The 25,705-nt window shown below is 37.4% G+C and overlaps 1 protein-coding gene across 5 annotated transcripts in view; it reads right to left on the bottom strand.

Moving 5' to 3' along the window:
• The window catches only part of USP45 (ubiquitin specific peptidase 45), a gene marked incomplete at both ends in the record, with an annotated part of 70,528 nt that extends 44,823 nt beyond the window's left edge, over positions 1-25,705 (bottom strand). For 3 of the 5 annotated variants that reach the window (XM_079716816.1, XM_079716815.1, XM_079716813.1), the window contains 4 exons: positions 9,137-9,237; positions 13,090-13,193; positions 14,462-14,634; positions 25,606-25,705. In XM_079716816.1, the coding sequence (XP_079572942.1) occupies positions 9,137-9,237; positions 13,090-13,193; positions 14,462-14,634; positions 25,606-25,705 (478 nt within the window). The remainder of the gene's footprint in view (positions 1-9,136; positions 9,238-13,089; positions 13,194-14,461; positions 14,635-25,605) is intronic. The other 2 variants (XM_079716817.1, XM_079716814.1) reach the window with 1 other exon arrangement.

Consider the following 25,705-nt stretch of genomic DNA (forward strand, 5'->3'; position numbering starts at 1 on the left):
TGTGTCCCCTGCATCGGCAGGCGGACTTAACCACTGTGCCACCAGGGAAGCCCCCTGTTTGTTTATTCTTTAAACATTATTGGTTGTTACTGGGTATCTGTTGTCTAGATAATGAAGAGATGTTTTTAACGCCCAACCCTAGAATTCTGAGTTAACATAGAAAAGAACTAGCAAAATAGATGTCTTCTCCTGTCCTCCAGATATTAAAATAAGTGATAAAAATTAAACCCCATTACAGAGCTTGGGGACAAAGGCTGGTACAATCAATGGAGAAGGTCACTGAGGTGCAGAGTCCAGGCACAGAAAAAAGGAAAAGCAGGAAAAGGCCAGACAGTATTCAAACCTACAAGGGGATGTAAAAGCAAATGAAAAAAGCCAGCCAGTGCGTAAGAAGCACTACACAAACAAGAGGAAGCCCCGTACAGATCCTGGCTGGGTCTGCAAATGACAGCAATCCACCTCTTAATTATATCTGAGATTCTAACTAAAGCCCAGAATTAGCCGGTTTCAGGCTCACATTATAGCTGTTGCCACTAGATAGTTTCACAGTGATTTTTTTTTTTTTGCTGTACGCGGGCCTCTCACTGTTGTGGCCTCTCCCGTTGCGGAGCACAGGCTCCGGATGCACAGGCTCGGCGGCCATGGCCCACGGGCCCAGCCGCTCCGCGGCATGTGGGATCTTCCTGAACCGGGACACGAACCCGTGTCCCCTGCATCGGCAGGCGGACTCTCAACCACTGTGCCACCAGGGAAGCCCACAGTGATTTTTAAGAGATTTAAGATGAAAGAGTAATTAAATCCAAGCAGTGCTCCATCTTTTGGGGCAAGGCTGTTACTCTGATTTTACGTTAACAAAACTCAGTTTCCAACAGGTTAAGTGATTTGACCAAAGTTGTAATGATAATCTTTTGATTATAAATCCACTGTCATTTTGCCAGGTAATTTCTCTTCAGTGATTTATGCACAATGAGAAGAATTACAAAAACTAGCAGGAAAGATTCTTACAGATTCGAGTATATGCAACCACAAACAAATATGCCTTCTCAAAAGTATTTCCTTTCGTTAACATCCTTAATAAATGCTGCCATAATATTTTTAGCTTATTAATATGAAAACAGAGTGGTTGGGGAAAATAAACTATATAGATTATATTAACTATATATAGATATATAATATATATCATAAATATATATTTATTATTCACTTGGAAAAATACTTCCAGAAATAAATTATATTTTAGTCTTATAAGACCAAATAGCATTTTTTAAACCATAACATGCAAATGATTTACGTATCTGTGTACCACATTTACCCATCAGTTTTCAAAACATCTGGGATAGCATCCTAAAGTAAACAATGTTCATAAGACCATCTGGTCAAAACTGCAGGCAAAAAAAAGCATAAGCATATGGAAAAACAGATTTTACCCTTCCCTTCAGCAGTAAGGGATGACAAATGTCAAACCTAGATATATCCACGCTTCACTGTGCGATGCTTTTCAGCACCACCTGGCTCTCCATGCATATAGCCACCAAATATGGACAGCACTGCCAGAAAGAGCATATCCACGGGGCAATGGCAATAAAAATAGTTTATTTCATGGTTAAATAGACACTTCACACAAGTGGCAAGAGTCTGTTTGTTGACTTTTACATGTATTAAGTCTGTGAGAATATGCTCAAAATTAATTATGCTATTAGACTTGAATATTAATAGATCAGATAATATAACTAGAAAATAGAATGACATTTTCTAAGAACTATTTATATGTATCTTAAAGTGCAAGTTTTTCATTTTATTAATACTAAGTAGCATGTTTATAAAATTTAACAACTCAAATAAAATGGATTTATCAAATGTCCACTGTGTACCAGGTACTATATGAACCACTATCTGTAATTATTTATAATTAATTGCCTATGATTTATGACTAGAGTATAAGGACATATAGTGAACAGCATAGAGATATTAAGCCTTAAATTCATGATAACACCTTGGTAAAACTTTTAGAAACTAAGTACTTATGTACATTTGCTCACTAAGAAACTGTCGGCTGAGAGTTTTAAGATTCTAGTTTAAAACAAGCATGTTTGAATCAGTCTCTCAATTATCTGACCTACAAACAGGTATGTGTTTTAATAAAATGCAATTTGTTACTTCCAATGAAGAATAATTTTTGATCATTTTGTCTTCAGAGACAACAAAGCTTTCTCAATATGGCAGTGATTTTAGATCATAGTCACTTTAAGAACTCTTCCTTTACAAACACAGAATGAATGCACTAAGGACTGAACTTCAAGATGTTTTGAAGTGTGATATAATTAAAAGGACAAAGCTGCTACAGCGATAACAAAAAAGATAAACTATACAAAATTTTGATCATTTGTTTTGTTTTCCTCAAGTTTTACCTGAACCCATGAAATGTCTGTAATTAAAAAGAATCTTCACAGAATTTCGGGGTTAGAAGGCTATCAATAATATATATCACATATATAAATATTATCTATGTAAGATATTTATAATAAAATATATAAATATATATATCATTATCTCACCTTATCTCCTTTATATTACCAACACTGTCATCAGGTATTGCACTTATGTAATAAAATAACATAGACCCCAGAATGCAAAGAACATTAAGAGGAAACTTCAGGCATTCTAGATAAATTTTTTATAGGTCTTTTATATCTCTGTCATTTACCTTTAAGCCTATAATCTGAGTACTCAAAGAGTAGCTGGTTAATTGAGCAGACCTGATGGGCTTTGTACATAACTCAAGTCTTATAAGACAGAAAACTGGCTGAAGCACCAGCAAAGCCAAAATAAAGAGAAAAAAACCACTGTTTCCACACTTGGCTAAGACTAAGGCTATTTAATATCTAAAAAGTAACCTTAAGTACCTCAAATTTTTCTACCATAAAAACGACTCCAACATAAAGATCCTCTAATTATTTTTTTAAACCAAGTTTAAAGATATTAAGTTATAAATTTAAAAAAACCCTGAATGTACCAGAAAACTGTGGGTGAATATCTTTATAAACGTGGAGTACAAAAAACTTTCAAAGCATGACCCCAAAGGCTAAAAAACCATTACAGAAAAGACTGATGGACTTGGCAACAATGACACTAAAAACTTCATTACTGCCCCCCCAAAACCAAACGAAAAACCCTAAAAACTATAAACAAAGTTAAACATGGAAAAACAAGTATTCTTGTCAACTATACTCTCTGTATAATCTTTCTGGAGGGCAGCTAAACAACAGTAATCAAAATTTAAGATGTGTTTATAAATTGGCCAGAAATTCCAAAAAATTTAACCTACAGAAACGTAAGAAGAAGTACACAGAGATGCAGCTTTGCTCATCTTGGAGAAAACTGAAAACAACCAATTGTGGATTTGTTGCCAAGTAATGTTAAATGTCTCTCTTTTTTCAAAGGTATAAATATTTGTGAATTGCCTTGGTTAAACCAGAAACGGAACACTGGTGCATCCCAAGTTTCTCATAGGCACAGGGAAAGCAAACTTATTTTGCAGTTTGCTTATTTAAAGAAAAAGTCTGAGAGCATCATCTCCTCTGGTAACTTTCCCCACTGTAAAGATGATGATCAAACGAAGGCACACAGCTATTTGTAGGGAGTAGATTTAAAGCCAGGTAGTCTGGGTTCAGAATCCACACACTTAACCATTAGGATCTGCTATCTGTCTGTATAACAGTGGATGATAAGGTTGATAAGTGTGACAAGTTAAGACACTAATGAAATGCTAGTAGTGATATGAAAGAAAAGACCACTTCTTTTAAGCAAAAGCTGGATGTAATCAATTGCTGGATGTCTTTGGTGTGTGAATTTACAGTTTTATTAAAGTTTATAGTAGCCCTTCTCAAAGGGTTCCTCAAAAAAAATTAAGCCCTAATGCCATAGGTACCCACTGTATCCAATTAACTTCTCCCTATATATATCCACAAGTTAGTGCCATTTTGGGGAGAACTGAGAGAACAGTCATTCAAGTAACTCTGTGTTCTGTAGTTCAGATGAGGAACCACAGATTTACATCCATACAGGTAAAACAAATTGTTTTTGAAGTGTTCAACATTTTTTGTCCCTAACCCCTTTTATATATGGAAATAACTATTTTTAGTACTTATTTATGAAAATGCAAATTTCTTAGGCATATGGACTGTCACTTTATAGTAGAACAAAATGTATTACTTTATAAAGAAAAGTCAAAGTGTTACATTACAAATTGTTACTGTAGAAGAGTCAATATTATTTATTCTCAGATACATTATTTCAGATCCCAAATGTACCATACTTTCTTATTTCAAAAACATACAGCAGGGCTTCCCTGGCGGAGCAGTGGTTGAGAGTCCGCCTGCCGATACACGGGTTCGTGCCCCGGTCCAGGAAGATCCCACATGCCGCGGAGCGGCTGGGCCCATGAGCCATGGCCGCTGAGCCTGCGCATCCGGAGCCTGTGCTCCGCAACGGGAGAGGCCACAACAGTGAGAGGCCCGCGTACCGCGAAAAAAAAAAAAAAAAGATACAGCAAACTTATACTTAATAAAACCAAAAGAACCAACATAACATGTCTTTTTATACCAAGAGCATAAGCTCAATGAATTTAACAGAATATAATATTTTATGCTCTCTTTAAGTTCTTTGAAAATGGCATCCCACCAGTATTAAAATTATGGGCCAAATTTATTGGTTTAGAAAAGAATGTGGGATTATCTATCATCTGTCTAGTTCATACATAGCAAACCAATATTCAATGATATAATTTCAACAGGAATTCCCGTATTCTGTAAGTGTTTGTAGAACACTTACATGACATTTACTAGACTACCAAAGTGAGAAATAAGCCCTTCAGAGAATATTGGCCCACTTTTAACAATACATATTTCTGGGTGGGTCTCACAAGAAAGTTTTCTTGCTCTTTTTCAATCTTGTGTTATATGACCTTTTCATTATATGGGGATTTTATTTGTTGTTTTTAGTTTTCTTATATATGTTTGAGGGGGAGAGTGTGGAGAGATTATTTTTTTTAAAGCAAATCCTAGCATCAGATGTGGCATCTACACAGCTGTAAGCATTCTTCTGGGAACCAGCACTGGGATTCCCTCAACTGTTTAATGCAATTACCTAAACCAGTCATGTAGCATTAATGTAATTTGCCCATTTCTACAGCTGAAAAGAAGTTTAATCTTTAAAGAGTAAAAAGGAAAAACTTGCTATCCCACTACTTGTCTACTTTGGAACCAAATAAGAATTACCTCATATGTTTGTTCTCAAAATTCCACTAACTCCTAGTTAACCATTAGCCTTAGAAATCTTTATTTGGTCATATAATAAATTGATATTGACATATGAATGGGCAGGTATACATATTAAGGCATTCCTGTGTATCTCCATAGTACAGTAAGTGATCTTTCTAAAGTACAAAACTGATCATCCACTTCTCCTCTTAGAACCTATAAGTGGCTCTTCATTGCCTCCAGGATACACTCTAAACTTACAAGGCCCTTCAATAACTGCTTCTACTTACCTCCAGAGTCTCACCTCTCACCCCCACCCCCACCCATCATCACAAAACTCAACCCTGCAGCTCTGTACAATCCCCTGAACGTATCAGGCTCCCTCATCAATGAGCTATCTCCTCTGCCTGGAGCACACACCCCTTCCCTCTCTGCCTACCTAACATCTAGCTATCCTTCAGATTCCAGCTTAGAAATCTCTTCCTCTCAATAAAGCTTTCCTGGATCCTCTAGTCCAGATTAGATACTACTCCAAAGTGCTCTCACAGTCCCCTGTTCTTGCTCCTCACAGCACTATTTAAACAGCAATTATAATTGTGATTTGTCAATAGCCCTCACTAACCAAAAGATCAATAATGGCAGGAACTGAGAAATAGATCTGTCTCATTCACCACCGTATCTCCAATATCTAGCACAGTGTCTGGCACAAGGTAGAAACTCAAGTATATTAATAGACTGAATGAATAAATAAAATAATTTGATAATATTCAGGGGTGTTTTGGTGAAAATGCAAAGCGTATCTACTTCCTCAGTAAAAACTGCTCACGTGCTAGTTCAGTTCAATTCAGCAGTATTTACTACCTAGTCATATGAGAATCAAAAAGAATATAAGCCAGGGTACAATCCTCAAGGCATGTACAGTTTTATAAACAAGACACAGATACATATGAAAGCTGAACACCACAAAATCAAGTGTTAAGATTCTAAAGTATGCTACATAGAAGAGATAAAACAAAGGACTGGGAATGTGTCACTGAAGTAGGATCTGAGCTGAGCCTCAGGGCAAGAAAGACTGAAGACAGAAATTATAAAGACAGAAATGTGCTAGTTTAGCAGTTCTCAAATTGTATCTGAAGACAAGCCCCCCCTTTTGGGTGTCCTTAAGCTCCAAGGTATTTTCATAATAAGCCCAAGATGTTATTTGGTTTTCTTACTTTCATTCATTCTCAATTATACAATGCAGTTTTACAGAGGCTGCAGGCCATGTGATATCAGAACAGACTGAATGCAGAAGTAGATATGAGAATCCAGCTGTTTCTATTAAGCCAGACATTCAAGAGATTTGGAAAAATGTAAAACAATGCCACTCATTAGGTTTGTGTTGTTTTGGAAACCGTTATCTTTTCTAAAAATATGTTATTTGTGTTAACATGTAATGGAATTACAGCTATTTTTCAGTAAATTAATAAATATTCTAATTTTTTATATTTAATTTCTAATATGATAAATATTAATAGATATACCCTACCTAACCAAAGCTCTTTAAGTCCTCAATAATTTTTTAAAAGTCTAAAGGGCTACTGGGAACAAAAGTTGAGATTCACTGAGCAGAGAAGCTGAATTAGATGTATCAGACGTGAAATTAGCCCAGGCACTGTATACCTTAAAAACATGTTTAAGGTACAGGTACAGGCTTTCCTCTCAGTAGTTATTTTTACTTAATGCAAAATATAAAAAGGCTCCATTTAAATCACTCTCATCCTGCCATTTGAACACAATATATACAGTTTCATAGTCTTTTTGAATTACCATATACAGACATTTTTACATTTATACAATCTTCATGATTATCATTTAAAATAGCTACATAATCATATCCAGCATTCTTACAAACCTCAATAGCAACTTTCATATTTGATTTGTAAAGTATCTTATAAAAACATTACTATCCCAAAAAACTTACTTCTAAAATACCAAGGGGTATTATTTATGGAATTCCTTACAGTATCCTTCATGACCTGCCCACATACATCTTAACTTTACCACATTCTGCTTTCTCCCAGCAAACCACACTCCAGCCATATTGGCCTTTCTTGATCACTATGACCATGAGATTATTACTTATCACTGCAATCTGTTCTTTTCCTTTGTAGCACTTATCACAAGTTACATATGTGTTATGTTTCTGTCTGTCTCTCCCACTATACTCTAAACTTCATGAAGGCAACATAAAAACTATTTTTGTTTTACCACTGCAAATCAAATAAAGCATAAAGCATGGCATGTGGTAGGCACTTAATATTTTTGAATGAAGAAACTCCTTCCCTATATATTTGTAATTTATATTAATGTGTATTATATACTGCTTATATGTTAGACAACAAAGTACAATATATAATACGTTATTATTGTATAATAAAGGATTTGGCTGCCTTTTGTCCCAGGTTCCTGAGAAGCCCCCTCTAAATCCTTGGATTTCCAGAGTGACAGGAGTGTCTGTTTTACTCATGGTGGGCCCCTCAGACCACGCTTGTTAGTTTATGTTAACAAAGTATTTTTTAATTCATTGTGGGACCTTAGACAATGTATGCTAATGAGATGACTCAGGATGGGAGCCAGCCATGCCAGAAAGACCAAACGTGTGATTAGAGGGTTGGGATCCTGGACACTGAGTTACATCATGTGGCCAATGATTCAATCAACCATGCCTATGCAATGAAACCCTAATAAAAACGCTAGACACCAAAACTCCAGTGAGCTTCCTTGGTTAACAACAGTCTGTGTGTATTGTTACACATCAATGTGCTGAGACGTTGATGCATCCTGACCCCACAGGAAGAAGACAGAAAAGTTTCATGTTTGGTACCTTCCCAGATCTCACCTTACATGTCTTTTCTTTTGACTGGTCCTGATTTCTATTTCTTTTTGTTATTGTTGCTATAATGAAACTGGAATTGTAAGTATAGCACTTTCCAGTGTTTTCTGAGTCATTCTAGCAAATTATTGAATTAAGAGGACAGTGGGAACCCCTGTAACCAGTTGGTCGGAAATGGGGGGGAGGATCCTGAGAACCCCTAGCTTGAGAATGGTGTCTGAAGTGAGGGCAATCTTTTGGGGGAACTGAGCCCTTAATCTGCAAGGTTAGCCTAATTCCAGGTAGTTAGTGTCAGAACAGTATTCCAATGATGTAACAAATAACAGATATCATTTCATAAATGTGTCGGGGACTACGCAAGTATTTTTACACACATTATTTCTAAATCTTTAGAAAACATACCTAAGCTTCACAACATTCCCACTTGATAGAATTATCGTACTAATTTTTTACATAAGGAAACTAAGGAGTCAAAGTCACACAGACAGTAGGTAATTTAGGTGGAACCTAAATTCAAATTCAGCATTGTTTGATTCAAAAGCCCACAATCCAGTTACTATCCTCTCCAGCTTCTCATTATTAGTTATGTAAATACAACACAAGATAACATCACAAAACTGCTACTTAAGAATTCATGGCACTCGTACTGAGAGGTCACAGTAAAATCCAAAGTACTCTTTATGAATTTATTATCTCTTTATAAGAATTATAAAATATCATACTTTAGGGGCTTCCCTGGTGGCGCAGTGGTGAGAGTCCGCCTGCCAATGCAGGGGACACGGGTTCATGCCCCGGTCCGGGAAGATACCACATGCCGCGGAGCGGCTGGGCCCGTGAGCCATGGCCACTGAGGCTGCGCGTCCGGAGCCTGTGCTCCGCAACGGGAGAGGCCACAACAGTGAGAGGCCCACGTACCACAAAAAAAATTTTTTTAATTAAAAAATAAAATAAATGAAATATCATACTTTAATACAAATTTCTTTAGCAACTGCTGTTAACTTACTTGTTTGTGTTTTAGAAACATGTTTCTGGAGAAAATCAACTATCTGAGCCAAAACCTTCTTATTACAATGTGTCGATAATTTTTCATCGCACTCATAACACCTGAAAAAATATAAAATGTAAGCAAATATTATGAAAGCATCTTCAATAATTTTGCACATCAGGTAATAAAGTTGGTATTTATCCACTTTTGTCTTTAAGTCATGGGGTAAGGGGGATACTTAGGGTGAGGCAAGAGAAATGAGGTAAATAAGTCTACAGAAATAAGCAGGGGGCAGTTCATACAGAGCCTTAGCATTCAAATTAGAGTTTTGGTGGTTTATCCTAAGTGTAACGGAGTGCCATGAGAGGCTTATAAGCAGGCGAGTAATAAGATCCAATTTACATTTTGAAAACATCACTCTGACTAATGTCAGATTGGATGGCATCAGGAATAGAGAGAGATCAGGGCAGATGCAGTGGATCTGGAGAGAAATGAACAGACATATATTTTCAGGTAGAAGCAGTTAACGAATTGGATATAAAAGATAAGGAAGAGGAAAGGGAGAAGCTGATGTGGGTATATCAGTGATTCTCAAACAGGAGCAGTTTCGTCCCCCGGGGGACATTTGGCAGAGTTGTGAAATATTTTTGGTTGTCACAACTGGGAAAGCTGCTACTGGCACCCAGTGGTTAGAGGCCAGAGCTAATCCTGTCCCCTCACAGGACAGTCCCCCTCACAACAAAGAATTATCAACCCAAATGACAATAGTATTGAGACTGAGAAATCCTGGTCTAGATGAAACAAGATATCCTGTGAGCAGATAGTGTTTAAAGCTGGGTGGTGGATATAGAGGAATTCATTATACCATATGTTTACTTTTGTTAAAAGGTTGAAAAATAAAATAAGATAAAAAGGGGGAGAAAACAACTGCCAGGCTCCTGGCTTGAATACTTAAGCGATGGAGGTTCCACATACAGAGACAGGGAAGACTGGATGAGGTGTTTTATTTTGTTTGGAGTTTATTTGTGAAGAGGGGGTTAGAGAAGAGATTTTGAAAAGCACATTCCTTTTCAGAAAACTACCCTCCACTAAGTTTCCTCATTAGTGCATAGAGTTAATAAAGGTTTCTTCTATCTATTCTCATCTTAATGAGATCCAATGAGAACAGTGTTTGACCATATTGAAAGTGTTTTATAAATGTAATGCATTATACCAACATGACCTTACATATTCACAATCTTCTTGCTTATAACTATTAGTGGTCCTGGAATCAATGGCTGTAAACTAGGTTTGGGTCCCTTTTCTAAACAGCGCTCAAAATTCAAATGGTTACTGAGTGTTCACTCTATCACTTTGCACACAGAAATACACAGATACATAGATAAATCTGTGAAGGAATCGAGTCACAAAAAACATTCCCAAAGCAACCTTTCCAATGGATCATGATGGAATTTAAGCAATTACAGTTATCAGGCTTCCATTATAATAGATGTTCAATATTTTGTGATGTAATGATTGGCAAAAATAATAAAAATACAATTGCTCATTTGAAAAATATTGAAATGTCAAATTTTTACTGAGATTAAGACTTAATTTTTACTTGTTATTAAATATATTGTAACTTTAAGAGTACAAAAAAAAAGTAAATAAAAACTGCACAATGTCAGCGAATTTGGAGAAAAGAGGAGAGCTCAAGGTAATTTAATTCTACCTGTTTCCATTAGAAATAACCAAAATAATAATTGAGCACCTACTATGTGCCATGCACTGTTCTAAGAACTTTACATGCATTTTCTGGTTTGATTCCTCACAACAATCAGAAAAGTATTATCATTTTAAAATAAATAGCTTTATAGAAGTGTAATATTTTCTTTTTAAGGGTGGGAAACAGACACAGGGATCACAAATCAGTAATAGAATAAGAGTACAAGGGAAATATTAAACCTTTCAACAAACTTTTGAATGATTTAAAAGCACACATTTACATATTATCTCTAAGTGTTAAATCAGTGCCTCTAAACCCTGGTTAGGCATAAGAATCACCTATGGAACTTAAAAATACAGAAGCCCTGATTTAATAGAGGACCACTGGTACCTATGGGTTTTTCAAATTCCACCTGTGTGATTCTGATGTGAAGTCAGAGGTAAGAAGCAGCTGTACTATTATACTAATAATTATCTGTTTAAGCAGCATTAAATCCACTATCCAGCAACACTTTGTTAGTTGTGATTAAATTATCAAATCTACAATATTCCTTTCTTTTTTTCAGGTTTTTCAGGTTTTTCCTCTAGTTCCAGCTGGCCTTCTCTAATCCAGATTAGTGAAGTTTTCTACTGATATTGTTAAACTTTTTAAGATTTAAGAATTAGATGGGAAAAAGAAAATAGTCACAACCTTTAAATTTCTATAAATGCATGTGACAAACCTGAATTTCTTTCTTTGAAAGAGAAGTAATTCTATGGATCCCCAAACGTGACTTAAAATTATTTTCAGTATAATATAAATCTCACAAATCCATCTCACAAAACTCAATAAATTCACCATCCTTGTAACTCTATATAACTATAAAAGCAAAATTACAATTAAATATAAAATAAAATTTTAAAAACAATTAAATTAAAACAACCCTAATTGATTATGCTAGGTAAGGCTTTTTTGCTGAAATTAAATCATGATTCATACCATAATTGGGGTCCTAAGAGCTACAACAGATGTTCCAATTCAGATTCACTTGAGATGAACCTATTTTACCAGGTGCCACTCAATTCTCCCACCATCTTTTTCTACTTCAGTGGTCCTCAAACTATGGTCCCAGGCCAGCAGCACTGGCAACACGTGGGAACTTGTTAGAAATCCAATTTCTCAGGCCCTACCCCAGAACTAGTAAATCAGAATCTCTAAGCCTGAGACCCAGCAAGCTATTCCAACAAGCCTCCCAGTGATTCTGATACACCCTATCGTTGCAGACCACTGCTCTATTCAGACTACAGAGAAATGTTTATTGAGCCGCCACACTGTGGGATCATACCCCTCTCCCTTGGCTCCAATGCTTCATTTACATATTAAGTTCTAGCAATTCTTTCCTCATTCACCCCAATTTTATTACTTCCAATAACAAAACACAAATGCAGCAGGCGTCCAACCCTGTGGCTGAATTAAATTATAGGATGATGGTCTCTCCTACAAACCAAAATATCCTTATATTAATTTTAGAACCCTGAAATGAAGCACAAAGTTAAAATATTTTTGTCTTAAAACTTGAAAACTCCTGAAAATTCATCTGAATAACCCTAGGAGTCTATAAATTCATGAGAAAAATTTTGCTGTAAAATATAGGAAAAGCTTTTCAATACAGTGTCCAGTTAAACCACTGAAGCAGTGTGGTATGCTGGTAAGGGACTAAAGAATCAAAAGACTTGTTTTAGTGCCTGGATCTTTACTTTGTAACCACAAAAAGGTAAATAAATGATACTCAGTGTCCTAACACATAAAATGAGGGAACTGGACTTAGTTCCCAACCAGGGTTAAGTAGTAGAATCCCCTGAGAAGTTTTTACAAACTATCTATCCCAACCAGGGTTAAGTAGTAGAATCCCCTGAGAAGTTTTTACAAACTATCTATGCCTAGGCTTTCCTTGTCCCCTGCAGAGAATGGCCAACCGGCTTGACTGCTTGAAGTACCTTCCTCCGCTAGAACCCTGACATTCTAATTTAGCAAGTTCGTTACCAAAAAGTCAACTAGCAACAATTTTCTTTATTGTACAAAGAAAGTGTTAAAAAAAACTACAGGGATGACTAAATTTTTTACTTAAATTTTATATTCATGGATAATGTTAATTTTCTTAAATGATTCCATAGGTTGTGTTTAGGCTAAAAAGTATAAGCTGGTATATCATCTTTAAATATCGTACCTTATAAAACTCAAAGACAGTTTTTATAGTGAACACCAGTACTAACGAAATCTAACTTACCAAATGATCCATGTGCTCAGACTAATTATAATACAGTGAAACTCTGCTCTCCAACTCGTGAAGTGCTTCAATGAATGCTGGCTTTCTGAGTTTTTACCACATCCCTAAAGATGAACAGAACACTCTTTGTATGATTTACATACAAGTTTATTTCAAATTAATCAAAACTTAAATCATACTCAAACACACTAGAAGTTTTGTTTTGTTTTTAGTTTCAAGCAGGAGGGAAAAGTTTCAGAAAACAATAGGATTCTCATTAAATTCAATTTCTTGCAAAGAGGCTAACTTGCTTCTTGTTACATAGTAAAACAGTCATGAGCCAAGTTAATTTCCATACCATTTAAAAGTGTCCACGCTCTCTGTCTGATGCATGGTGGGACACTGAGCATCCTCACAGGCCAGTAGTGCCCCTCCCCTATACACACATTTCCTAATACCCTACACACCTCCACCCAACTCCACTGAAAACTAGTGAGACTCAGACCAATCACAGTAACTTCCATCACCAGGTAAGTAAAGAAATGAGATTCAATGCCAGTCAATGTCCCATGAGGGGCAGTCTCATGGATGTTTCTAGAAAAGTTGTACGTATTTTAAAAAAGAACACAGGGAAGGGAGGTACTTTTTGACCTCTTTCTGGCCTTTGAGGGTTGCTGTGTGATACACAGTGAGTGCATGAAACATCTTTTACCATCCTGAAACCATGAAACTGAGGATGGCACAGCAGAAAAATGGAAGAAATCTCAGTTTTTAATGTTCTTTTGAATGTTCATTGAAGCAACTAACTTTAAGTGGCCCTACTTCTGGCTTTCTATGTGAGATAATAAAGATGCCTCTTATTCTAAAAAATATATATATACTTTTAATTTTATTTAAAAAATCCTTTATTAAAGATATCAATAGGTTCTACAACATTGTAAAACAACTATACTCCAATTTAAAAAAAAAAAAGATACCAATAGCTTCTAAGCTCTCAAGAGAAATTACTTTGCAAAAAAAAAAAAGAAAGAAAAGATAGAATAATCACTTTTCATAGAGAAAAAAATGAATCCAAAAGGATTTTTTAAAAACCCAAAAACTTGGATCCATTTCCTAAGTAAATACAAATAGGTAAAGGCAGGGCCACATATGAGAACTACTGCAAGTGGGCTGGATTCCCTTTCGAAGTATTTATAAACCACACATGATTAATTTCTGAACATACATACATTTTATTTTACCTTAAACATTTCTAAGCTCGGCCTTGGAGAGTTCTATCTAAACACAGAATAAGTTAATCTTAAGTTCTAAGCATTACCAACAGTCAGAGCTCACAGTAAGATTTAAGGAAAATATTCAAGACAAACTCTCACATAAAAGAGACTTTTCTCACCTGAAAACCACACTTGAGGCACAACCAAATATCAGAAGTAAGTACTGGCTGTCCATCATAGAATTTTCTTTCTTTTAAACATTCCAAGCAAACTGACCACAGATTCTCAACTATTGCTTTTTTCACATGATTCACACTGATAGCATGACTTACATGTTGGCAAGTGAAACCTACTGAATAAGACAAAAAATTTGAACATTTTCTTTGCTAAACCAAAGTGATACCATTAGCAAGCAAAAGTCAACAATATTAAAATGCTATAACTAAAAAGCACAGAGATTCAAAAAACAAAATAACTTAGAAGGATACATACTGCATGATTCCATTTACAAAACATTTGTGAAATAACAAAATTATAGAGTTGGAGAACAGATTAGCAGTTGCCAGGGGCTTTAGATGGGGAGCAGTGGTGTGGCTATAAATAACTAGCACTCAAGGTGGTGAAACTGTAATCAAGTATCTTGACTGGTGGTTATAGAAAGCTACACATGTAATTAAACTGCATACACATATACACACACACAAGTGCATGTATATCTGGTGAAACCTGAATAAGCTCTAAGGATTGTACCGATGTCAGTTTCCTGGTTTTGATACTGTGCTACAGAAATACAAGATGTTACAACAGGAGAGACTGGATGAAGGTTGCATGGGACCTCCTTGTATACATGTTATATCTTCCTGTAAATCTAAGATTAATTCAAAAATTAAAAGTTTAATAAATAAGAAAATTATTTATTGAGCAGCTACCATGTATCAAGCATTTTGAATGTATTTTCTTTCACTAAGATACACAAGTAAAGTCTTCCCATGGGCTAGCTCTGCTATGATACTATTTTCACCATTGTTGCGAGAAAGAAAAGAGGAGAACAAACAAAGGCATAATTTGCAGGAGCAAGAATTATCAGAATTCTCCTTAATGACTATTCCCAAATAACAAATGATTTTGCATGGTCCTTCATTATCCTTTATAACAGATTCTTACTGCGTGCGCTGTGTGGAGACAAATGGCCAAAATGAGCAAATATGTTTTTAATTTATCAAATAACTATATTCTTCTCTCAAGGGCTCAATAACACTTCCATTCCTCCCAAATACCTGAACACTTCAATTTCTAACCCTCAAACATCCCAAACACGAAATCTACAGCTATCTGCCAAAACCAAACAACACAAGCAGAGACTGAATACCTTGAAGAGGGAAACAAAAGGAGTATGCACATTTCAACTTTCTCCACTTCCCTTTCTGAATGCAAAGCATTCCTTTTCACCTACTGGTTAACTAGGGACTAGGCATTAGTTCCACTTCATTCTTAAGATAAAGAATGTGATTCCTGACAAATTACTTATAATAAATAGTTTCAACAAAAATAATATGTAAATCGATAAAAGATTAAAACTTCTAATTTTATACCAAGAGTAAGTTATAAGAATAGACATAAAAGGAGTAATTCTGAAGTCCTATGTTTGAAAAGCAAGGATGCATGCCATTAAAGAAAGGGCTGTTCAGGGCAAGACCAACAAAAATGACCACACAAGTACAGGACCTAGAAATGGTTTACCAAATGTCATTGCTTTGAGTTTTTATAATTTAAAATTCTAAGGGAAAAATCATTCCACACACCTTCTATATCATCTCTGGCGTGGGATCTCGCCAGAGTAAAACTTAACCATTCTCTGATTCTACAATTCAGACTTATGAAACTGAAACTGTTAATGAATTCAGAGATAAGTGAATTCAAGATAAAAAAGCTTCTAGACCCCTAAATTAAATCTATTAGCTTTTAAATATCTCAACCATATATACTTCTTATAAGTAAATTAAAAAGTCTGAGGTTTTCCTACAAAAGCTAACCAGTGTTTAAACAGCATTCACTATCTTTTGTGGGGGAAAAATGTGAAAAATATCCTTCTACTTTAATAAGTAAATTTCCTCAGTTTTCTGCAATTCATTTAATCATATAATTGTCTAAATTTCATTTGGCAAATAGGTCCTCTAGAGATTCCTAAATAAAAATATAAAAATGTGTGAAAGCCTAGAGTTGTTTCACATTAACAAATCAAAAACAATAATCAAAATCTCCATATTTTTTACTTTAAATATTAATAAAAATTTTACAAGGAGTCTTCCAGTTTGCAAATGGTGCCATAAAATTAACACTTCCCCTTTCTCCTCCCCAAAACTATCCAAGGGCAAAAAGAACAGAAAACAAAAATACAGAGTTCATTTTCAGAGAAACCGGGAGACAGCTGAAGCCCCAAGTCACAAATTAAGGGGAAAGCCTCCCACCTCAAAGCAGCAGAGATCAAACAGGGGTGCGCACAGAAGGAAGCAGAGAGAACACTGCAGCAGTAGATTTCACAGAGAACAAGGCATGCTTTGCAGACATAGAACAAAACCTAAATCTCTGTGCTGCAAAAACAGTGGCAGGAGCACCCCTATATCCAATATTGTTTTGAGAAGAATCGAAAGAAGGGGATTTCTCATTCACTAAGTGAAAAGAAAAAAGCAAGCCATAACTGCAGGGAACAGCCTTATCTCTATGGCAGTTGGAAAGAAGAGATCATTTGGATTCTGGAAAAAAAAACCCAGGGCTGGGCTTCCCTGGTGGCGCAGTGGTTGAGAGTCCGCCTGCCGATGCAGGGGACACGGGTTCGTGCTCCCGTCCGGGAAGATCCCACATGCCGCGGAGCGGCTAGGCCCGTGAGCCATGGCCGATGAGCCTGCGCGTCCGGAGCCTGTGCTCCGCAACAGGAGAGGCCACAACAGTGAGAAGCCCGTGTACCACCAAAAAAAAAAAAAAAAAAAAAAAAACCCAGGGCTGCATAATCCTGGTGGCTGGAAAGAAGTAAAGCCTATATGAGCTCAAATCCAACAGTTAGGTCTCAACAGAGCTCTGGCCCTCCTTCTTACACAAATATTCTAAAACGAACTAGCCCAAGAAAATCAACCCTATATCAAAGAAAATCAAAGCCACAAATTCTACCCTAAGATAATATAAGAAAAAGGAAGGAAGGAAAAGGAAAAATGGCAGAGCAATCGCTGCCATGCAATAAAAACACAAAAAAAGAAGCAAACACTTTAGGCTCAGGTGGCAGGGCAATAGGAAGTGACTAGCAGAGTTTAGGATAAAAAAATAAATAAATAAAACCACAAAAGAATGCAAAATCTAAAAGAGTGTAAGGTGAAAGCAACACTGCTGAACACACAGTAAAAAATAAAAACGAAAACAGCACGCAAAGCGAAAAGGAAATAGGAGTTTTAGAGGATTTGAGAAAAAATGATAACTATGGAAGATAGGCAAAAGAGAGTTAACGTAAGAATAATAAGAATCCCTGAAGAAAACTTATTAACAGAATAGAACAAATATTTAAAGACATAATTCAGACTTCCTTCAATACAGCAATCTATCCTGAAACATTATCCAAGTTAAAAAACACTTAAAAATGGAAATAATATATTAAAAACCTCTTTTTTAATGGAGAACTGAACTGGTAGGTCAGTAAGGAAAATCCTAAGAAGCTAAAACCCAAGACATGAGGTTAAAAAGAAAAGCAAGCCAGGAAGCTAGCAGTTCCCCAGGGTCATCTGCCAACCTCACTGGCTTGAGGGCTTGGTTTTCACAGCCAGGAGAAACAAACAACAACAACAAGATGCCAATTCTAAGTCAAATATAAAATAAACAAAATCTCAATAAAAATGCCCACAGGGAGCCGGAGGAAGATGGCGGAAGAGTAAGACGCGGAGATCACCTTCCTCCCCACAGATACATCAGAAATTCATCTACACGTGGAACAACTCCAACAGAACACCTACTGAACGCTGACAGAAGACCTCAGACACCCCCAAAAGGCAAGAAACTCCCCACATACCTGGGTAGGTCAAAAGAAAAAAAGAATAAACAGAGACAATAGGATATGGACGGGACCTGCACCAGTGGGAGGGAGCCGTGAAGGAGGGAAGGTTTCTACACACTACAAGCCCCTTCGAGGGCGGAGACTGCAGGTGGCGGAGGGGGAAAGCTTCGGAGTAGCGGAGGAGAGCACAGCAACAGGGGTGTGGAAGGCAAAGCAGAGAGATTTTGGCACAGAGGATCGGTGCCCTCAGGCACACACCAGCCCGAGAGACTTGTCTGCTCGGCCGCCAGGGCGGGCGGGGCTGGGAGCTGAGGCTCGGGTATCGGCTTTCAGTCGGAGCGCAGGGAGAGGTCTGGGGCTGGCGGCAGGAAGAGACCCTGAAGGGGTTAGTGCTAGCCCGGAGGGAGTCCGGGGAAAGGGTCTGGAGCTACCGGAGAGGCAAGAGACTTTTTTCCCTTTTGTTGCCTGGTGCGCGAGGAGAGGGCATTCCCCTCCCTCCCCTCTGCCTGAGTGAGCCAGAGCCCCCGAATCAGCGGCTCCTTTAAACCCGTCCTGTCTGAGCGAAGAACGGACGCCCTCCGGCGACCTACGCGCAGAGGCGGGGCCAGGTCCAAGGCTGAGACCCGGGAGCTGTGAGAGCAGAGACAGGGAAATCTCTCTGTGCAGCCTCCGAGGCAGCGGATTAAAGCTCCACGGTCCATTTGATGTGCCCTGCGTCTGTGGAGTGCATGAATGGACAGCGAATCATCCCAAATTGAGGAAGTGGACCTTGAGGACAAGATTTAAGACTTTCCCCCCTTTTTTTTCCCTCTTTTTACAACGAATTATCTCAAATTAAGGAGGTGGACTTAGCAAGATTTCAGACTTTTCGCCCTTTTCCTCTTTTTACAACGAATTATCCCAAATCGAGGAGGTGGACTTGGAGAGCAAGATTTTTGATTTTTCCCCCTGCTCTCTTTTTGTGAATGTGTATGTGTAATCTTCTGTGTAAGATTCTCTCTGTATAGCTTTGCTTCCACCATATGTCCCAGGGTTCTTTCGGTCCGTGTTCTTTTTCAATAATTACTTTTTAATTTTAATAACGCTACTATATTTCATACTTTATTCTATTTTACTTTACCTGCTCTTTCTTTTTTTCCTCCCTTCCCTTCCTCCCTCCCTCCCTCCGCTCCTCCTTTCCTTCTTTCTTTTTCTTTCCTCCATCCCTCCCTCCCTCCCACCCTTCTTCTTTCCACTTTCTTTTTCTTTCCTTCCTCCCTCCCTCCCTCCCTTCTGTCTTTCTTTCTTTCTTTCCTTCCTCCCTCCCTCCCTCGCTTCTTCCATTCACTCTTCCTTTTGCTTTCATTCCTCCCTCCCTCCCTCCTTTCTTTCCTTTCTTTCCATCCTTCCTCCCTCCCTCCTTTCTTTCTTTCTTCCTTCCTTCCTTACTTACTTCCCTTCTTCCTTTCTTTCAATCTCTCTTTCTTTCTTCTACTAATTATTTCTTTCTACTTTTTCTCACTGTTATTCTGAGCCGGGTGGATGAAAGGCTCTTGGTGCTGCAGCCAGGAGTTAGTGCTGTGCCTCTGAAGTGGGAGAGCCAACTTCAGGACACGGGTCCACAAGAGACCTCCCAGCTCCACATAATATCAAGCAGCAAAAATCTCCCAGGGATCTCCATCTCAACACCAGCACCCAGCTTCAGTCAACGACCAGCAAGCTACAGTGCTGGTCACCCTATGCCAAGCAACTAGCAAGGCAGGAACACAACCCCACCCATTAGCAGAGAGGATACCTAAAAACATAATAAGGCCACAGGCACCCCAAAACACACCACCAGACGTGGACCTGTCCACCAGAAAGACAAGATCGAGCTTCAACCACCAGAACACAGGCATTAGTCCCCCCCACCAGGAAGCCTACACAACCTACTGAAACAACCTTAGCCACGGGGGACAGACACCAAAAACAACGGGAACTACGAATCTGCAGCCTGCAAAAAGGAGACCCCAAACACAGTAACATAAGCAAAATGAGAAAGCAGAAAAACACACAGCAGGTGAAGGAGCAAGATAAAAACCTACCAGACCTAACAAATGAAGAGGTAATAGGCAGTCTACCTGAAAAAGAATTCAGAATAATGATAGTAAAGCTGATCCAAGATTCTATTTCCCAGATCCAAAATCTTGGAAATAGAATAGACAATATGCAAGAAACAGTTAACAAGGACCTAGAAGAACTAAAGATGAATCAAGCATCGATTAAAAACACAATAAATGAAATGAAAAATACTCTAGATGGGATCAATAGCAGAATAACTGAGGCAGAAGAACGGATAAGTGAGGTGGAAGATAAAATAGTGGAAATAACTGATGCAGAGAAAAATAAAGAAAAAAGAATGAAAAGAACAGAGGACAGTCTCAGAGACCTCTGGGACAACATTAAACGCACCAACATTCGAATTATAGGGGTTCCAGAAGAAGAAGAGAAAAAGAAAGGGACTGAGAAAATATTTGAAGAGATTATAGTTGAAAACTTCCCTAATATGGGAAAGGAAATAGTTAATCAAGTCCAGGAGGCACAGAGAGTCCCATACAGAATAAATCCAAGAAGAAATACGCCAAGACACATATTAATCAAACTGTCAAAAATTAAACACAAAGAAATCATATTAAAAGCAGCAAGGGAAAAACAACAAATAACACACAAGGGAATCCCCATCAGAATAACAGCTGATATCTCAGCAGAAACTCTACAAGCCAGAAGGGAGTGGCAGGACATAATTAAAGTGATGAAGGAGAGAAACCTGCAACCAAGATTACTCTACCCAGCAAGGATCTCATTCAGATTTGATGGAGAAATTAAAACGTTTACAGACAAGCAAAAGCTGAGAGAGTTCAGCACCACCAAACCAGCTTTACAACAAATGCTAAAGGAACTTCTCTAGGCAAGAAACACAACAGAAGGACTATACCTACAATAACGAACCCAAAGCCATTAAGGAAATGGGAATAGGAACATACATATCAATAATTACCTTAAATGTAAATGGACTAAATGCTCCCACCAAAAGACACAGAGTGGCTGAATGGATACAAAAACAAGACCCATATATATGCTGTCTACAAGAGACCCACTTCAGACCTAGAGACACATACAGATTGAAAGTAAGGGGATGGGAAAAGATATTCCATGCAAATGGAAATCAAAAGAAAGCTGGAGTAGCAATTCTTATATCAGACAAAATAGACTTTAAAATAAAGACTATTAGAAGAGACAAAGAAGGACACTACATAACGATAAAGGGATCGATCCAAGAAGAAGATATAACAATTGTAAATATTTATGCACCCAACATAGGAGCACCTCAATACATAAGGCAAATACTAACAGCCATAAAAGGGGAAATCGACAGTAACACAATCATAGTAGGGGACTTTAACACCCCACTTTCACCAATGGACAGATCATCCAAAATGAAAATAAATAAGGAAACACAAGCTTTAAATGATACATTAAACAAGATGGACTTAATTGATATTTATAGGACATTCCACCCAAAAACAACAGAATACACATTTTTCTCAAGTGCTCATGGAACATTCTCCAGGATAGATCATATCTTGGGTCACAAATCAAGCCTTGGTAAATTTAAGAAAATTGAAATTGTATCAAGTATCTTTTCCGACCACAATGCTATGAGACTAGACATCAATTACAGGAAAAGATCTGTAAAAAATACAAACACATGGAGGCTAAACAATACACTACTCAATAATGAAGTGATCACTGAAGAAATCAAAGAGGAAATTAAGAAATACTTAGAAACAAATGACAATGGAGACACGACGACCCAAAACCTATGGGACGCAGCAAAAGCAGTTCTAAGGGGGAAGTTTATAGCAATACAATCCCACCTTAAGAAACAGGAAACATTTCGAGTAAACAACCTGACCCTGCACCTAAAGCAATTAGAGAAAGAAGAACAAAAAACCCCCAAAGTTAGCAGAAGGAAAGAAATCATAAAGATCAGATCAGAAATAAATGAAAAAGAAATGAAGGAAACGATAGCAAAGATCAACCAAACTAAAAGCTGGTTCTTTGAGAAGATAAACAAAATTGACAAACCATTAGCCAGACTCATCAAGAAAAGAAGGGAGAAGACTCAAATCAGTAGAATTAGAAATGAAAAAGGAGAAGTAACAACTGACACTGCAGAAATACAAAAGATCATGAGAGATTACTATAAGCAACTCTATGCCAATAAAATGGACAACCTGGAAGAAATGGACAAATTCTTAGAAATGCACAACCTACCAAGACTGACTCAGGAAGAAATAGAAAATATGAATAGACCAATCACAAGCACTGAAATTGAAACTGTGATTAAAAATCTTCCATCAAACAAAAGCCCAGGACCAGATGGCTTCACAGGCGAATTCTATCAAACATTTAGAGAAGAGCTAACACCCATCCTTCTCAAACTCTTCCAAATAATATCAGAGGAAGGAACACTCCCAAACTCATTCTACGAGGCCACCATCACCTTGATACCAAAACCAGGCAAGGATGTCACAAAGAAAGAAAACTACAGGCCAATATCACTGATGAACATAGATGCAAAAATCCTCAACAAAATACTAGCAAACAGAATCCAACAGCACATTAAAAGGATCATACACCATGATCAAGTGGGGTTTATTCCAGGAATGCAAGGATTCTTCAATATACGCAAATCAATCAATGTGATACACCATATTAACAAGTTGAAGGAGAAAAACCATATGATCATCTCAATAGATGCAGAGAAAGCTTTCGACAAAATTCAACACCCATTTATGATAAAAACCCTGCAGAAAGTAGGCATAGAGGGAACTTTCCTCAACATAATAAAGGCCATATATGACAAACCCACAGCCAGCATCATCCTCAACGGTGAAAAACTGAAACCATTTCCACTAAGATCAGGAACAAGACAAGGCTGCCCACTCTCACCACTCTTATTCAACATAGTTTTGGAAGTTTTAGCCACAGCAATCAGAGAAGAAAAGGAAATAAAAGGAATCCAAATTGGAAAAGAAGAAATAAAGCTGTCACTGTTTGCAGATGACATGATACTATACATAGAGAATCCTAAAGATGCTACCGAAAAACTACTAGAGCTAATCAATGAATTTGGTAAAGTAGCAGGATACAAAATTAATGCACAGAAATCTCTGGCATTCCTGTACACTAATGATGAAAAATCTGAAAATGAAATCAAGAAAACACTCCCATTTACCATTGCAACAAAAAGAATAAAATATCTAGGAATAAACCTACCTAAGGAGACAAAAGACCTGTATGCAGAAAATTATAAGACACTGATGAAAGAAATTAAAGATGATATAAATAGATGGAGAGATATACCATGCTCCTGGATTGGAAGAATCAATATTGTGAAAATGACTCTACTACCCAAAGCAATCTACAGATTCAATGCAATCCCTATCAAACTACCACTGGCATTTTTCACAGAAGTAGAACAAAAAATTTCAAAATTTGTTTGGAAAAACAAAAGACCCCGAATAGCCAAAGCAATCTTGAGAACGAAAAACGGAGCTGGAGGAATCAGGCTGCCTGACTTCAGACTATACTACAAAGCTACAGTAATTAAGACAGTGTGGTACTGGCATAAAAACAGAAAGATAGATCAGTGGATCAGGATAGAAAGCCCAGAGATAAACCCACGCACATATGGCCAACTTATCTTTGATAAAGGAGGCAGGAATGTACAGTGGAGAAAGGACAGCCTCTTCAATAAGTGGTGCTGGGAAAACTGGACAGGGACATGTAAAAGTATGAGATTAGATCATTCCCTAACCCCATACACAAAAATAAGCTCAAAATGGATTAAAGACCTAAATGTAAGGCCAGAAACTATCAAACTCTTAGAGGAAAACATAGGTAGAACACTCTATGACATAAATCACAGCAAGATCCTTTTGGACCCACCTCCTAGAGAAATGGAAATAAAAACAAAGATAAACAAATGGGACCTAATGAAACTTCAAAGCTTTTGCACAGCAAAGGAAACCATAAACAAGACCAAAAGACAACCCTCAGAATGGGAGAAAATATTTGCAAATGAAGCAACTGACAAAGGATTAATCTCCAAAATTTATAAACAGCTCATGCAGCTCAATAGCAAAAAAACAAACAACCCAATCCAAAAATGGGCAGAAGACTTAAATAGGCATTTCTCCAAAGAAGATATACAGACTGCCAACAAACACATGAAAGAATGCTCAACATCATTAATCATTAGAGAAATGCAAATCAAAACTACAATGAGATATCATCTCACACCAGTCAGAATGGCCATCATCAAGAAATCTAGAAACAATAAATGCTGGAGAGGGTGTGGAGAAAAGGGAACACTCTTGCACTGCTGGTGGGAATGTGAATTGGTACAGCCACTATGGAGAACAGTATGGAGGTTCCTTAAAAAACTAAAAATAGAACTACCATATGACCCAGCAATCCCACTACTAGGCATATACCCTGAGAAAACCATAATTCAAAAAGAGACATGTACCAAAATGTTCATTGCAGCTCTATTCACAATAGCCCGGAGCTGGAAACAACCTAAGTGTCCATCATCGGATGAATGGATAAAGAAGATGTGGCACATATATACAATGGAATATTACTCAGCCATAAAAAGAAACGAAACTGAGCTATTTGTAATGAGGTGGATAGACCTAGAGTCTGTCATACAGAGTGAAGTAAGTCAGAAAGAGAAAGACAAATACCGTATGCTAACACATATATATGGAATTAAAAAAAAAAAATGTCATGAAGAACCTAGGGGTAAAACGGGAATAAAGACACAGACCTACTTGAGAATGGACTTGAGGATATGGGGAAGGGGAAGGGTAAGCTGTGACAAAGGGAAAGAGAGGCATGGACATATATACACTACCAAACGTAAGGTAGATAGATAGTGGGAAGCAGCCGCAGAGCACAGGGAGATCAGCTCGGTGCTTTGTGACCGCCTGGAGGGGTGGGATGGGGAGGGTGGGAGGGAGGGAGATGCATGAGGGAGGGGATGTGGGAACAGATGTATATGTATGACTGATTCACTTTGTTATAAAGCAGAAACTAATATAAAAAAAAAAAAAAAATAAAAAAAAAAATAAAAAAAAAAAATGCCCACAGGATCTAGACAAGCTGATTTTAAAGTTCATGCAGAAAATGGTCATTAAAAACATATATTATTATTTCTCTTCTGCAACACTATTCAGGATGCCAGACATGATAATTTACCAGCAATGTCATCTGAAGAGTCTTCATCATGAGGTATGGTAGGCCTTTTACTTCTTTTGGCTTTCTCAGGTAAAGCTTTGGATGGCTCTTTCACCCGCAT

Source organism: Hyperoodon ampullatus (assembly GCF_949752795.1).
Source record: "Hyperoodon ampullatus genome assembly, chromosome: 12".
Taxonomy (NCBI): Eukaryota; Metazoa; Chordata; class Mammalia; order Artiodactyla; family Ziphiidae; genus Hyperoodon; species Hyperoodon ampullatus.